General features: G+C 48.5%; 1 protein-coding gene across 1 annotated transcript in view; it reads right to left on the bottom strand.

Moving 5' to 3' along the window:
• TASOR2 (transcription activation suppressor family member 2) overlaps window positions 1-12,613 on the bottom strand; it is a 115,989-nt gene that overhangs the window by 50,198 nt on the left and 53,178 nt on the right. The window contains exons 13-15 of the mRNA XM_088468704.1: window positions 10,017-10,730; window positions 2,036-2,413; window positions 454-519 (exon numbers count right to left, since the gene is read on the bottom strand). Of these exons, the coding sequence (XP_088324830.1) occupies window positions 454-519; window positions 2,036-2,413; window positions 10,017-10,730 (1,158 nt within the window). The remainder of the gene's footprint in view (window positions 1-453; window positions 520-2,035; window positions 2,414-10,016; window positions 10,731-12,613) is intronic.

Genomic DNA, 12,613 nt, shown 5'->3' with positions numbered 1-12,613 from the left:
AAAAACGATGTTATCGCACCCATATTGAATACCCCTATAAGTGTTATCAGAACTGCATGCTTCTTGTATTACACACAGGTGGACCCTTTTCTCATCACAACAGCATGTCACACTTGTTACAAAATCAGTTTGTATGTGATGACTCAACAGCAAGCAAAAAGTTGTACTTTTGGTCATGTGATTGTACCTCTACAGAGCTGCTAGCTAAGGACATAATTACAGCCAAGAAATGCATAATATGGTGTGCACTGTCCTATCTGCTAAAGGGAATAACTGCTTACTGCTCACAGCCCAATCGCTGATAAGTTATTCTGTAATGATTCTACAGGACCATCGTTCCTCAATACAGCATATTAGCCAAGGATGCTTTCATTCCTTTCGTAGGTATGGGATTGCTTATATACAAAGATATCTAACAAATTAAACAATGGCATAGGGAAACATATTGCTTACCTTGCTAACATAGGAATGCTCATTTTCTTGACTATAACCAGAATACACGGTCAAAACATCTGTAATCTGTAATAAATGAATATCAAGTCAGTAAACTGTTTATATCAATGGCACAATGATCAGAAAGTGAGAGTTGTTAATAAATTTAGCTGAATTCTGCAAATGGTATAGTAAATAAATAGAACAAGCACATTCATGAATTACCGGAATATAGGTAGCTACATATCCAGGAAAAACCTATAGACATTCAGCTGAAATCTCTATAGAGAACATAGAATAAGACCCAATCATTCAGCCTGTGATCTGAACAACTTTATCTCATGAGGAAATAATGGAAAAATATTTAAAAATACAAGAAGTAAAAGTAGGGAAGAATTACGCTCTAATCAGAAATATATGGTTTCAAGAACAGGCTACAGTTAATCATGCACTTCGTATAGAGCAGTGTTTCTCAACCTGCTCCTCGGGACCTCTAACAGGTCACACTTTCCAGACCACATAGCAGGTGCACAGGTGCATTACCAACTAGCACATTTTAAGATCCACAGGTGACATGGAAAACATGAACTGTTCAGGTTCCTGAGGACTGAATTTGAGAAATACTGCTATAGAGAAAGAGCTGCTGCATGAGTCGGCACCCACAACAGGAGAGACTGCAGAAAATTAGAACAAAGGTACTTTGAAGATTCTACTGAATCTAATCCCAAGATGACCCGAGTGACTAAAGCCACTGAAAACAGCTTTCCCATAGTTACTTTGAGTCCAGCACAGAAAAATGCATCCTCTCTGCCATGCCCATAAAGCCAGAGTCACCTAACCGTGAAACGGATATTATTTGTTTAACAGAAAACTTGCATGCAGATCTTCACTCTGCAGGCCAGACAAAACAAGCATGGATCATCAAGACGTTATGCCATGTACTGTAGTTCCAACCAGTTTCTGTCAGATCATGAAATTCAAGGTCTTGGACATACAAAAAGGTACCTCACCCATATTAACAAGCTTCTACTACTGAAGAGCATTCTTCAGGGTTCCATGTCTTTTTCTTAAGGCTAAGGAATGGCACTCCTCTAGCATTTCTCTGCTTCGATGTGTGTGCTTCAAGCAGAACTAAATATCCGTTTGCAGGTTGTACATTGGTTGTCATAAATTGGGACATAATTATTATATAGGCAAAATCATTAGTATGGCTTAGGTCTAGGAAGGAATTTATTGCATAACGCTTAATAATGAATAGGATTGCACATTGTTCAAGCATGCCTGAAGGATACTAGGGGACTGAGTCAGTTGCACAGAAGACATGTTATGGACAGGATCTTGCTATTTGTAGCATGTGATGGGAGTTGGGGCACACACACATGTGAAAGCGGTGTGTATTTGTACGCACACTACATGTGAAAGCAGTGTGTATTTGTACGCACACTACATTGCCATTGTATTATGTACACCAATTCAATTATGCAAATGTCTAATTGGCCAGTCATGTGGCAGCATGCATGATTTTCATTGTTGGCAATAGATTAATAACAAGAAGCAAATATCGGTCAATGTTTTTTTCCAAATCGCTGATGGTAGCACTTACCTCGTGTGTTCCATTTTTAGTATGCTTAGAATTCTCCTCAGATTCAAAATTCTCCAACTCGTCAGATGAGTGCTCTGAAACGCTTTCTAATATATCTTCTGGTGTAGTACTTACACACTGAGCAGAGCCTATGTTATCTACTTCAGAGTTACTAAGACAATCCAAATCAATGATTACACTAGAGTCTGTGTCTACAGTAAGCTCCAGTGCTCTCTTCATTATATTCTGTGATACCATATCACTTGTAGTCTGATGTTCACTTCCATCTAGCTTCCTGTATTTCTCGCATTCCTTTGCTTGAGAGTGAATACTTGTGTTGAGACATTCAACAGTTGAAGTATAGTGAATGCTTGATAAGCCTCTATTGCTTTCTAAAGCCTACAGTAAGAAACACATGCCACAAGGTTGTTAGATTCAAAGTTTCGCATGATACATCCTTAAATCTCCAAAAAGGAAAAAATGTCACTTGAAAGAAAAGAAAAAGTACTCTAACACACACACATTAGTATTTTGTACCAGTCGTTCACTGGGTGCAGGTTTTTTTTAAATGCCTCTCCCTCCAGCCTTTCTACTATTCTTATTCCAACCCCCCTTCTGTCTCTTTTATGTCGACCATACGAATAGTCATAAAGTGGTCATACTATATCCAAATTCGCCACATGAAGGTGGACATGTTTTATTACGGGTCCTGCGGCCTGATGGTCACGCCAACTGGTCACATGCGTGGAGAACATTAGATGTCTAATGATACTATTTTTGTGCATTTCAGGGAATGTGAATATACTTTGGTTCTTGTAGTACATAACCTATTATATATGCAGGCTCTTGTCAGTCTAGCAGCTGCACAATAGAGATGAGGGGATGTCCTGCACCACCTCTCCCCTCCCTTCATCTTACAGAGCGGGCCCACCTACTACACTAGTCCCACTCACAGGAAGCATATGTAAAGACAGCATGCCCACCCCCATCTCCCTCTGTACCACCTTAATTTGCCCGCAGACAGAGTTTTAACACAGTGGCATTGCAGGCAATTCACATGGCATGTGGTGATGCACAATCATTTCATACTGGCAGTCGTGCTGCACTGTTCAAAATGGTGACTGGTTGCCCCGCGGGCTGTTAAGCCCCCAGCTCACCATGTTTGCCTCCAACTCAGCTACCGACAACCTCAACCACGACATATACAGGAGCATTTGGGCTGCTGCCTGGGTTCAAGGTACTGGGTTGTCGGCTGTCAGTTACCATCTCTTAGGAGGAGACAGCGGAGGGGGAAGGGGGACTGAATACAATTGGTTACATGCAAATAAACTCAATACTGTACATTTTAAGGGCTACAATAAAAATATAAAAAAACTAGGAATTTAACAGAAAGTCGCTAATCTTCCATGCCATTGGTTCTTTCTTGCATTAACCCCTTTGCTGCAGATATACAGCTAGATAGTGAAAGACTAGCTCCACTTGTCCTCTGCAGCAAGGGACTACGTTACAAAAAACAAGAGATATGGTAAGAACTTACCTTTGTTATCTCTGTTTCTACGAAGTCCATAGGGTCCACAGGGTTGACCTTGGGGTATAGCTGGATCTGGATCCATGGGCACCACGCAGTTAAAGCTTTAGCTGCTCCCAGGATGCACTTGGGTCCGTCCTCCTCTATACCCCGCCCCCGGCCACAGCACCTCAGTTGGTAAGCAGCCAAGGCCGGAGGAGGAGACTAAACAGAGAGAAGGAAGACTGGAACACACAAGAAACCATACTCACAGAAATGGGAGACGGAAAACCGGTGACCAGCCACACAGCCCATTTGAAGCCAGGTGCGTCAGGGCGGGCGCCCTGTGGACCCTATGGACTTCGTAGAAACAGAGATAACAAAGGTAAGTTCTTACCATATCTCTTGTTTTCTACTTCAGGGTCCATAGGGGGTCCACAGGGTTGACCTTGGGGATGTCCCAAAGCAGTACAACTAAGGGCGGGGACGCTCCTGTGCTGAAAGGAGTACCCGGCGCCCAAAGGATGCATCCTGAGAGGCAAAGGTGTCAAACGCATAGAACCTCAAAAACGTTTGAATTGAAGACCAAGTGGCCGCCTTACACAGCTGAACAGCAGAAGCGCCACGTCTAGCAGCCCAAGAGGGACCCACAGAACGAGTGGAATGAGCCTTAACAGAGGCTGGCACAGGTAAGCCCTCCTGTGCATAAGCCTCACAAATAACGGAACGAAGCCAACGGGCTAACGTTTGTTTGTTGGCAGGCCAACCCCTCTTGTGAAAACCAAAGAGGATAAACAAGGAATCAGACTTCCTAACCGAAGCCGTCCGGTCTACATAAATTCTAAGCGCCCGGACCACATCTAAGGAAGTCTCACCAGCTGAAAGATCAGGGGACTGAAAAGCTGGCACAACAAGTTCCTGATTAATGTGGAACTTCGAGACCACTTTGGGCAAAAACTCAGGACGAGTGCGGAGCACCGCTCTGTCCTGGTGAAAAATCAGGAAAGGAGGGCGACAGGAAAGCGCCCCCAATTCAGACACCCTCCTGGCCAAAGCAATTGCCAGGAGAAAAACCGTCTTAAATGTCAGCCACTTGAGCTCCACCGCCTCAAGAGGCTCAAACGGAGGACCCTGCAGGACCCGTAGCACCACCGCCAAGTCCCAAGGAGCCACAGGAGGCACAAAGGGAGGCTGGATCCTGAGAACACCTTGGAAAAAGGTGTTAACGTCTGGTAGTATTGCAATCCGCCGTTGAAACCACACGGACAAGGCGGACACATGAACCTTCAGAGATGCAAGGCGTAAGCCGAGATCCAATCCTGACTGAAGAAATTCCAAGATCCTAGAAACTCGGAACACCTGAGGATCATAATGTCTGGACTCACACCACTGAAAGTAAGTGTGCCACACTCTGTGATAAATCCGTGCTGAAGCAGGCTTGCGTGCCCTGAGCATGGTACCAATAACCGAACTGGAGAAGCCCCGAGACCTCAAGACGGCTGTCTCAAGAGCCACGCCGTCAAAGACAGCCGACCCAGATCCGGGTAAAGGCAGGGCCCCTGAGACAACAGGTCCCGACGCTGAGGAAGAAGGTACGGAGCGTCGATGGAGAGGCTCCTGAGATCGGAGTACCAAGGACGTCTGGGCCACGCCGGAGCTACCAGCACGAGCATGCCGCCGTCCTGCTTGAATTTCCGCAGAACCCGAGGAAGCAGGGATATCGGAGGAAACAGATACGCCAGGTGAAACGTCCATTTCACCGACAGCGCGTCCACCAGACTTGCACCTGCGTCTCTTGTCCTTGACCCGTAAACGGGCAACTTGTGATTGTGACGGGAGGCCATCAAGTCCAGCTCCGGCAGTCCCCACCTGTCCACGAGTAGCTGAAACACCTCTGGGTGAAGCGACCATTCCCCGGGATGCACGTCGTGACGGCTGAGGAAGTCCGCCTCCCAATTGAGGACTCCGGGGATGAAGACCGCCGAGATCGCTGGAATGTGACCCTCCACCCAAGTCAGGATACGAGACACCTCCGACATCGCTGCCTGACTGCGAGTTCCGCCTTGGTGATTGATATACGCCACCGTGGTGGCGTTGTCGGACTGCACCTGTACCGCCCTTCCGTGAAGAGCGGGGCCGGACGACTGCAGGGCCCTGTATACTGCCCGCAGTTCCAGGATGTTGATGGGGAGAAGTGCTTCTTCCGCTGACCAACGACCCTGAAGCGACAAAGAGCCGGTCACTGCCCCCCAACCCCGGAGACTGGCATCCGTCGTGAGCAGGACCCAGTCCGGGATCCAAAATGGGCGCCCCTCGACCAGATGAGCTGTCTGAAGCCACCAAGCCAAAGATAGCCGAACGTCCGGAGACAACACCAGCACCTGAGAGCGGATCCGGTGAGGTAACCCGTTCCATTCTGATAGAATCAGCCCCTGCAGGGGCCGGGAATGGAACTGGGCAAATTCCACCATGTCGAATGTCGACACCATGGACCCCAGAACTCTCATAGCCGAATGGACCGACAGGCGGCAACGGCTCAGGCAACTGCGTATCCGCAGCTGTAGGGAGGCGACCTTCTCCGGAGTCAGGAAGATCCTTTGCTGACGCGAATCCAGCAGGGCTCCCAAATGAACCATCCGCTGTGATGGAATCAGGGAGGACTTTTTCCAATTTATCAACCACCCGTGTGCTTGCAGGCAAGCGATCGTCAGGTGGAGATGTTGAAGCAGTACCTCCGGGGAGCTCGCCAGCAACAGGAGGTCGTCCAGGTACGGCAGCAGCCGTACATTCTGGTTCCGAAGATGTGCGGCCATGACCGCCATAATCTTCGTGAACACCCTCGGTGCCGTGGAGAGACCAAAGGGTAGCGCCCGGAACTGATAGTGGTGTTGAAGGATAGCGAACCTCAGATACCGCTGATGTGAAGATGCTATCGGAACATGGAGGTAGGCGTCCTGGATGTCCAGGGACACCATGTAATCCCCCGGTTCCATCGCCAGAATGATGGAACGTAACGTTTCCATCCTGAACTTGGGAACTCTGAGGAATTTGTTCAGAGACTTCAAGTTGAGGATAGGGCGATGAGAACCATTGGGTTTCTGCACCAGAAAGAGAGACGAATAATACCCCATCCCTCATTGTGATAGAGGAACGGGAACAATGACCCCTGCTTTCAGCAAGGACTCTATAGCCTCCTGAACCTGTAACGCCTTGGTCTTGTCCTGAGAAGGACTTGTGCAGAAAAACTGGTGGGGTGGTCTGTGCCGAAAAGACAGGGCGTACCCCTGGGAGACCACTTCTCGAACCCAGGCATCCGTGGTGGTATTGTGCCAGCACTGGGCAAATAGAAGAAGTCGGCCTCCCACTCTGAGGTCCCCCAGAGGGAGGCCCGTCCCATCAGGCCGCAGGTTTATCTTCCTGCTTGGAAGAAGGGCGCCGAGCACTCCAGGCTTGCTTCTTGGGTTTAGAGGCCGTCTTACTCGCAGACTGTCTCGGGAAGGACTGACCTTTCGCCTTACCCTGAACCCGAAAGGAACGAAAAGCCGAACTCCGAACCTTAGCAGGCAGTGCCGCCGAAGGGAGGAAGGCCGACTTGGATTTAGCCAGGGTGTCCACTATTTTGTCCAAGTCCGGACCAAATAGTAATTCCCCATTGAAAGGTAAGGCCTCCAGACCTTTCTTTGAATCAGAGTCCGCTCTCCAGGACCGCAACCATAAGGATCGGCGGGCAGACACCGCTGCAGCCGATACCCGCGAGGTCAGCAGACTAGCATCTAAAGAAGCTTCTCCAATGTAAGAAGCAGCGTCCCTCATTTGTCCCAACAACGCCCGCTGGACATCCGGAGCGTCGTCCGGGAAGGTATCTTCCAATGCATTGGCCCACCCCTCAATGGCCTTGACCACCCAGGAGATGGCCATGGACGGTCGGGCCACCGCCCCGGAGAGGGAGTAAATAGACTTTAAGCAAGTCTCAACTTTCCTGTCCGTGGGATCCTTCAGCGAGGATATCGACGGTAATGGTAAGGTGGCGCCCCGAGTTAAACGGGTGACATGGGAATCCACCGCCGGTGGAGTTTCCCATTTTTTACAATGTGCCTCAGGGAAGGGGTAATTAGAAGCCAACCGCTTCTGAGGAAGGAATCTCTTACTGGGCGCCTGCCAAGCTACCGCCATATGATCCGTCAACTGATCCGACAGGGGAAACACCGCAGAAGCCACCTTAGTTTTTTTGAAACTAGGAAACTTCGACTTAGGAACCGGTGCCTCATCCTCTATAAGAAGAATAGCTCGCACCGCCCTAACTAGTGCTCGCACATTAATGGACGACTTGGTATCCATTTCCTGGACCGAGGCGTCCGAGTCAGTGTCATCAGGGACCTCCCCATCATCTGAGGAACCCTCTGAGTCCGATACCTGAGCAGCCCGTGTCATGAGTGGGCGTTTTGAAATCCTAGAAGGCATGTCAGTCTGCAACATTGACTGAAAAGCTGAGGAAGCGGCCGCCAAATTTTGCACGGAGTTGGAGAGCACATCCACCCAGGGTGGAGGAGTCACCATAGGGGCCTGAAAAGGTACCACAGGCTGCTGCGGCACAGGGGAAGCCTGTATATACATAGGCAACCCCGCATAGGGACCCACCGACTGAGACCCAGGAGGACTCCGCAATAACTGCGGGACACCCGGGGAATGGGGGATGGTCGGCTGGGACAACGACCTAGTAGGGAGAGCAGTCGGGACCGACAGACGGTCCGCAATAGACACCAGCACTTGAGAAAACATCGCCCACGGTGGTTCCTGCGCCAGAGAAGGTCTGGATGGGCCAGGAGCCACCTGGCATCGACTACACAGGCCATCCTGTGACAAATCCTCCCTATCTACTCCTGCAGAACAGCGTCCGCAGGAGGCCAACACCGGAGCCACTGAGCGCTCAACCTCCTCGTCTGACATGACAGAATATATTATATATCTGGCACCAGGGTAGAAGTAAAACGCACTCACCGGTGTGCTGAACAACAGCCCACAATATGGCACTGAGTAGCACACAACTGTATGTGACGGACCTCACAAATACGTGATCTATATAAGTGAGGTCAGTAGAAACGCCCCTCCCCCACACACCTGTAGGGCTTGTAGGAGAAGTAAAGGGATAGGTATAAGCTGACAGTAAGTAGAAAATAAGCACAGACAGGCAGCACTAGCAAAAGTCACATACCATGCAGGAAGATATACTCACTGCACCTTTCCACTACAATCAACCTGCCCAGATTCAGTGTCTGGGAGGGCTATAGTGCTGTGTACGCTGTCCTTAATCAGGGGAGAGGTACACAGGGGGACCGGTCCGCGTGCTCCCTGAAGATCTGCGCTGCCACTGTGAGAAAATGGCGGCTGGAGACCTCAGAGGAGGAGTGGCCGAGTAGCTGCAGCTCAGCGACGCCAGACTCCGTGCTGAAAGGCGCGCTGAGCTGAGGGGAGGAGCCACTGACAGGGAAGGCGTCCTCCCCTGGCTAGCATATTAACCCCAGGGCTTGCCGGCATCCCGCTTGCCATATATCCCTGGTGGTCTAGTGGTCCCACGGGTTATTCCTCCTCAGAGGGGGAGCCCGCCGCCACCGCTAGCGGCCCCCGGTCTGTCCCCTAGGACCGGGGGCAAAGGACTGCATCTGCAGGCAAAACCCGCGAGCCGCCGCTAATCGGCGACTCGCGGCTTACCTTTTCCCCGGCGACTCCGGCAGCAGTCCAGGGAGGGACCCAGAGTCCGGCTAGTATGGACTCTGGCCTCCCGCCGCGATCCCCAGTGCAGTACTGGCGTCGCGGCGCCAGCGGGGAAGGAGAGCGGCAGCGTGGGCGTCTGCATAGACAGCCCGTCGCTGCCACACTAGAGCCTCTGTTTTAAAATAAAAATCTAACAGGCTCTTTTTTTTTTTTTTTAAATAAAAATAGAAAGCTTTTGGGGGCTGCTCCTGCAGCCCCCCTGCGCAGGTGACCCGACTCCGGCCGGGCACCAACTCAAACTGAGGTGCTGTGGCCGGGGGCGGGGTATAGAGGAGGACGGACCCAAGTGCATCCTGGGAGCAGCTAAAGCTTTAACTGCGTGGTGCCCATGGATCCAGATCCAGCTATACCCCAAGGTCAACCCTGTGGACCCCCTATGGACCCTGAAGTAGAAAAAAATAAAAAATGTACCTCTGATAAAGCTGCTGAGCCAGATTGTGAACTGCTATCGGCCCATTTAGTACCTATTGTCTGGTGATCAAAAGACAATGTTACTATTTTGGAAAGGTGACCTCAGCAAAAGGGTGAGAAAACCCTCAGCAGCGAAAGGGTTAAAAATCACACAAAAAGCAAACAGCTACATTCCAGCTGGTATTGAACCACCAAGCATGTTTTGCCAGCTGCTGGGTTACTAAAGCTAGTGCCAATAGCTGGACAGTTACAGGCTAATTCTGGTCTAGACTGCACATTGAGAGTAGAGTAATGTGTAAGCAACATAATTACCTTTCCATCCACTGATGCAGTGATGCTGGAGCCCATATCCATACAACCAGAAGAATTTATAGGTTTAATATGATGGGATGAACCTTCACTCAAATCACAAGTTGAATTATTATCAGTTTTCACCAATTCTTTGCCTTCTGCATTCTGTAATGCAAGATATGCAGAATCAACTTGTTCAATCTCATTTACATCAAGCAGAGGTAAAACGGAGGCCTTTAGCGAATCCTTGTTTTCAGAAATCGGTGGAGTAGAGCCATGCTTGTCAACATTGGGTGTAAGTTGCATCCTGGCATCCAAAAGACTCTTTCTTTCATAAGAATATTGATCGGTTTTATCCAATTGTTTTGGGTGTCCATCATTTTGGGTGGAAAGGCCAATAGATGACTGATTGTCATTTGTAATGTCAATATTTAAGACACCTGTAACCTCGGCATTTACAATATTCTTCTTTTCAGTACAAGAATAGTCCCTGGTTATCCGTAACTTGGTCTTCTCTGTAGCTTCGGGCTTCTCTTGAGACAATCTTACATTATGTAACGTTGAAGACTCAGCTTGTGTATGGCTGACAATTCCAGAGGAATGAGCATTTTCTTTATTTTCTTCTGCATCTTTGTTTAAAATTTTACAGGCATGTTCTGAACCACCCGTCCGTTGGGTTTCATTTACAATGGGGATTTTTTTGTAATATTCATGTTCATTACCTTTGTAACTTATCTAGAATTAGAAAATATAATGTAGCGGATTAAAATAATACTACATATACTAACATTAAAGCTTTAAGTATTATTTACAACAATGTCAGCAACAAAACAAAAAGAACCTACACAATTAAATGTGCACACGGTAGAATGCTAATGTCCTTAACTACTCTGTGGGGAATGAGGTCCACCAACTCTCTGCTAGGACATTCAAAGCAGATTTACAATGTTATATCTTACTAACTGCACTCCTCCTACAGGATGAGACCTGGGGGCTGCTTGTTACCACCATTATAAGTGGAAAATATGTAGAGGTGACCAGGAAGCGCTGCAAGTGTTGTAAGGGAGAGAGCAGCCCAAGATCAAAAACAGGTGTACCCACACCTAAATACACAAATCAATATGAAAGTATGGATCTAATCTCAACAGCTATTCTTACTTAAATTATATGAGTATTTCCTTACTGCGACAATGTTGCACCATAAATACATAGTCGGTCAATGTTAATGTGCATAAATTTAATATAATCTAAATCAACGGACTGAAAAATACAAGGTTAAAAGAGGAGTTGTTATTCACACAATAATTGTATAAAAACAAATATTCAAATAGCAGAAGAGATACTCTGCTGCTATTTGAATATTTATATTTTTATACAATTATTCATTGTGAGACCATTTGCTGTTATTTGAATATCTTAAATTGTGGATAACTACTCGTCTTTTAACCTTGTATTTTTCAGTCTGTTGATTTATATTACCGTATATTAAATTTATCCACATTAACATTGGCAGACTGTATGTATTTTTGGTGCAACATCGTCACAGTAAGCAGAGTTCTCCCCACGTTTTATTTGTCAGGCGGTCTGCCCCGGCAAAAATCCCCCACCGCCCGGCCATTGAGCTGCACTAAGAACTAGCGGCGGTGCAGCCCGTGCATTGCACAGGGGCCCGCACCCGCCGCTAGTGTCCCCAGGGCCCCACAAGTGTAGAGTAGCGGTCTGCCCTACACAGAAACAAACACACAGCCGCCAGCGGCAGCTGTGTGTTTGTCATAGCAGTGCAGCCAACCAATGAGAGTCATAAAGACTCTGTTTGGCTGCTGCGGCCACGGAGGGAGTCGGCTAGAGCTCACTCATGAGCTCCCATTCCGGCTCCCCCCGCAGCAGTTGATGGGAGAGACATCATGACGTCTCTCCCATAGTGCAGAGTGGGCCGGGAGCAGCGGACAGCAGCGGTCGTCGGCTGGAGCAGGAATCAGGCAAGTTGTCTATTTTTTTTTTCTTTTGTGAGTATGAGTTACTGTATAAAGGGGGCTGCTACTGGGGGCACTGTATCATGGGGCTGCTACTGGGGGTACTGTATCATGGGGCTGCTACTGGGGGCACTGTATCATGGGGCTGCTACTGGGGGCACTGTATAGGGGGGGGCTGCTACTGGGGGCACTGTATAGGGGGGCACTGCATAAGGGACACTATTTAAGCATGGGGGTACTGCATAAGGGGCCAGTCTGGGGGCACTATTTAAGCCTGGGGGCACTACATAAGGGACCAGTCTGGAGGCACTACATAGGGGAACTACTTCAGCCTGGGGGCACTGCATAAGGGCAAAGCTAAACTACAGGGCACACTGTATAAAGGGCACAAATGCAGGGGGCACTGCATAATGGGCACTTTTGACTGACAGCTAGTGGGGGAGCAGCCTGAGACCTGTCGGGCTGGATTGGTAAGGGAGATACCCCTTTTCCCAGCGCGCATAATTGCGAAGGCCCCCACCCGGCTACTTTTTGATGCCACCCGGCTGGAAAAAAATTCTGGGGAGAACACTGGTAAGGAAATACTTGTATAATTTAACTAGCGCTTGAGATTAGATCCATACTTTTATACCATTATAAGTGGAG

This window comes from Taudactylus pleione, unplaced genomic scaffold, assembly GCF_031769625.1.
Source record: "Taudactylus pleione unplaced genomic scaffold, aTauple2 ptg000086l, whole genome shotgun sequence".
Classification (NCBI taxonomy): domain Eukaryota; kingdom Metazoa; phylum Chordata; class Amphibia; order Anura; family Myobatrachidae; genus Taudactylus; species Taudactylus pleione.
The sequence above is the reverse complement of the archived record's forward strand: the minus strand, read 5'-3'. Positions and strand labels throughout refer to the sequence as shown.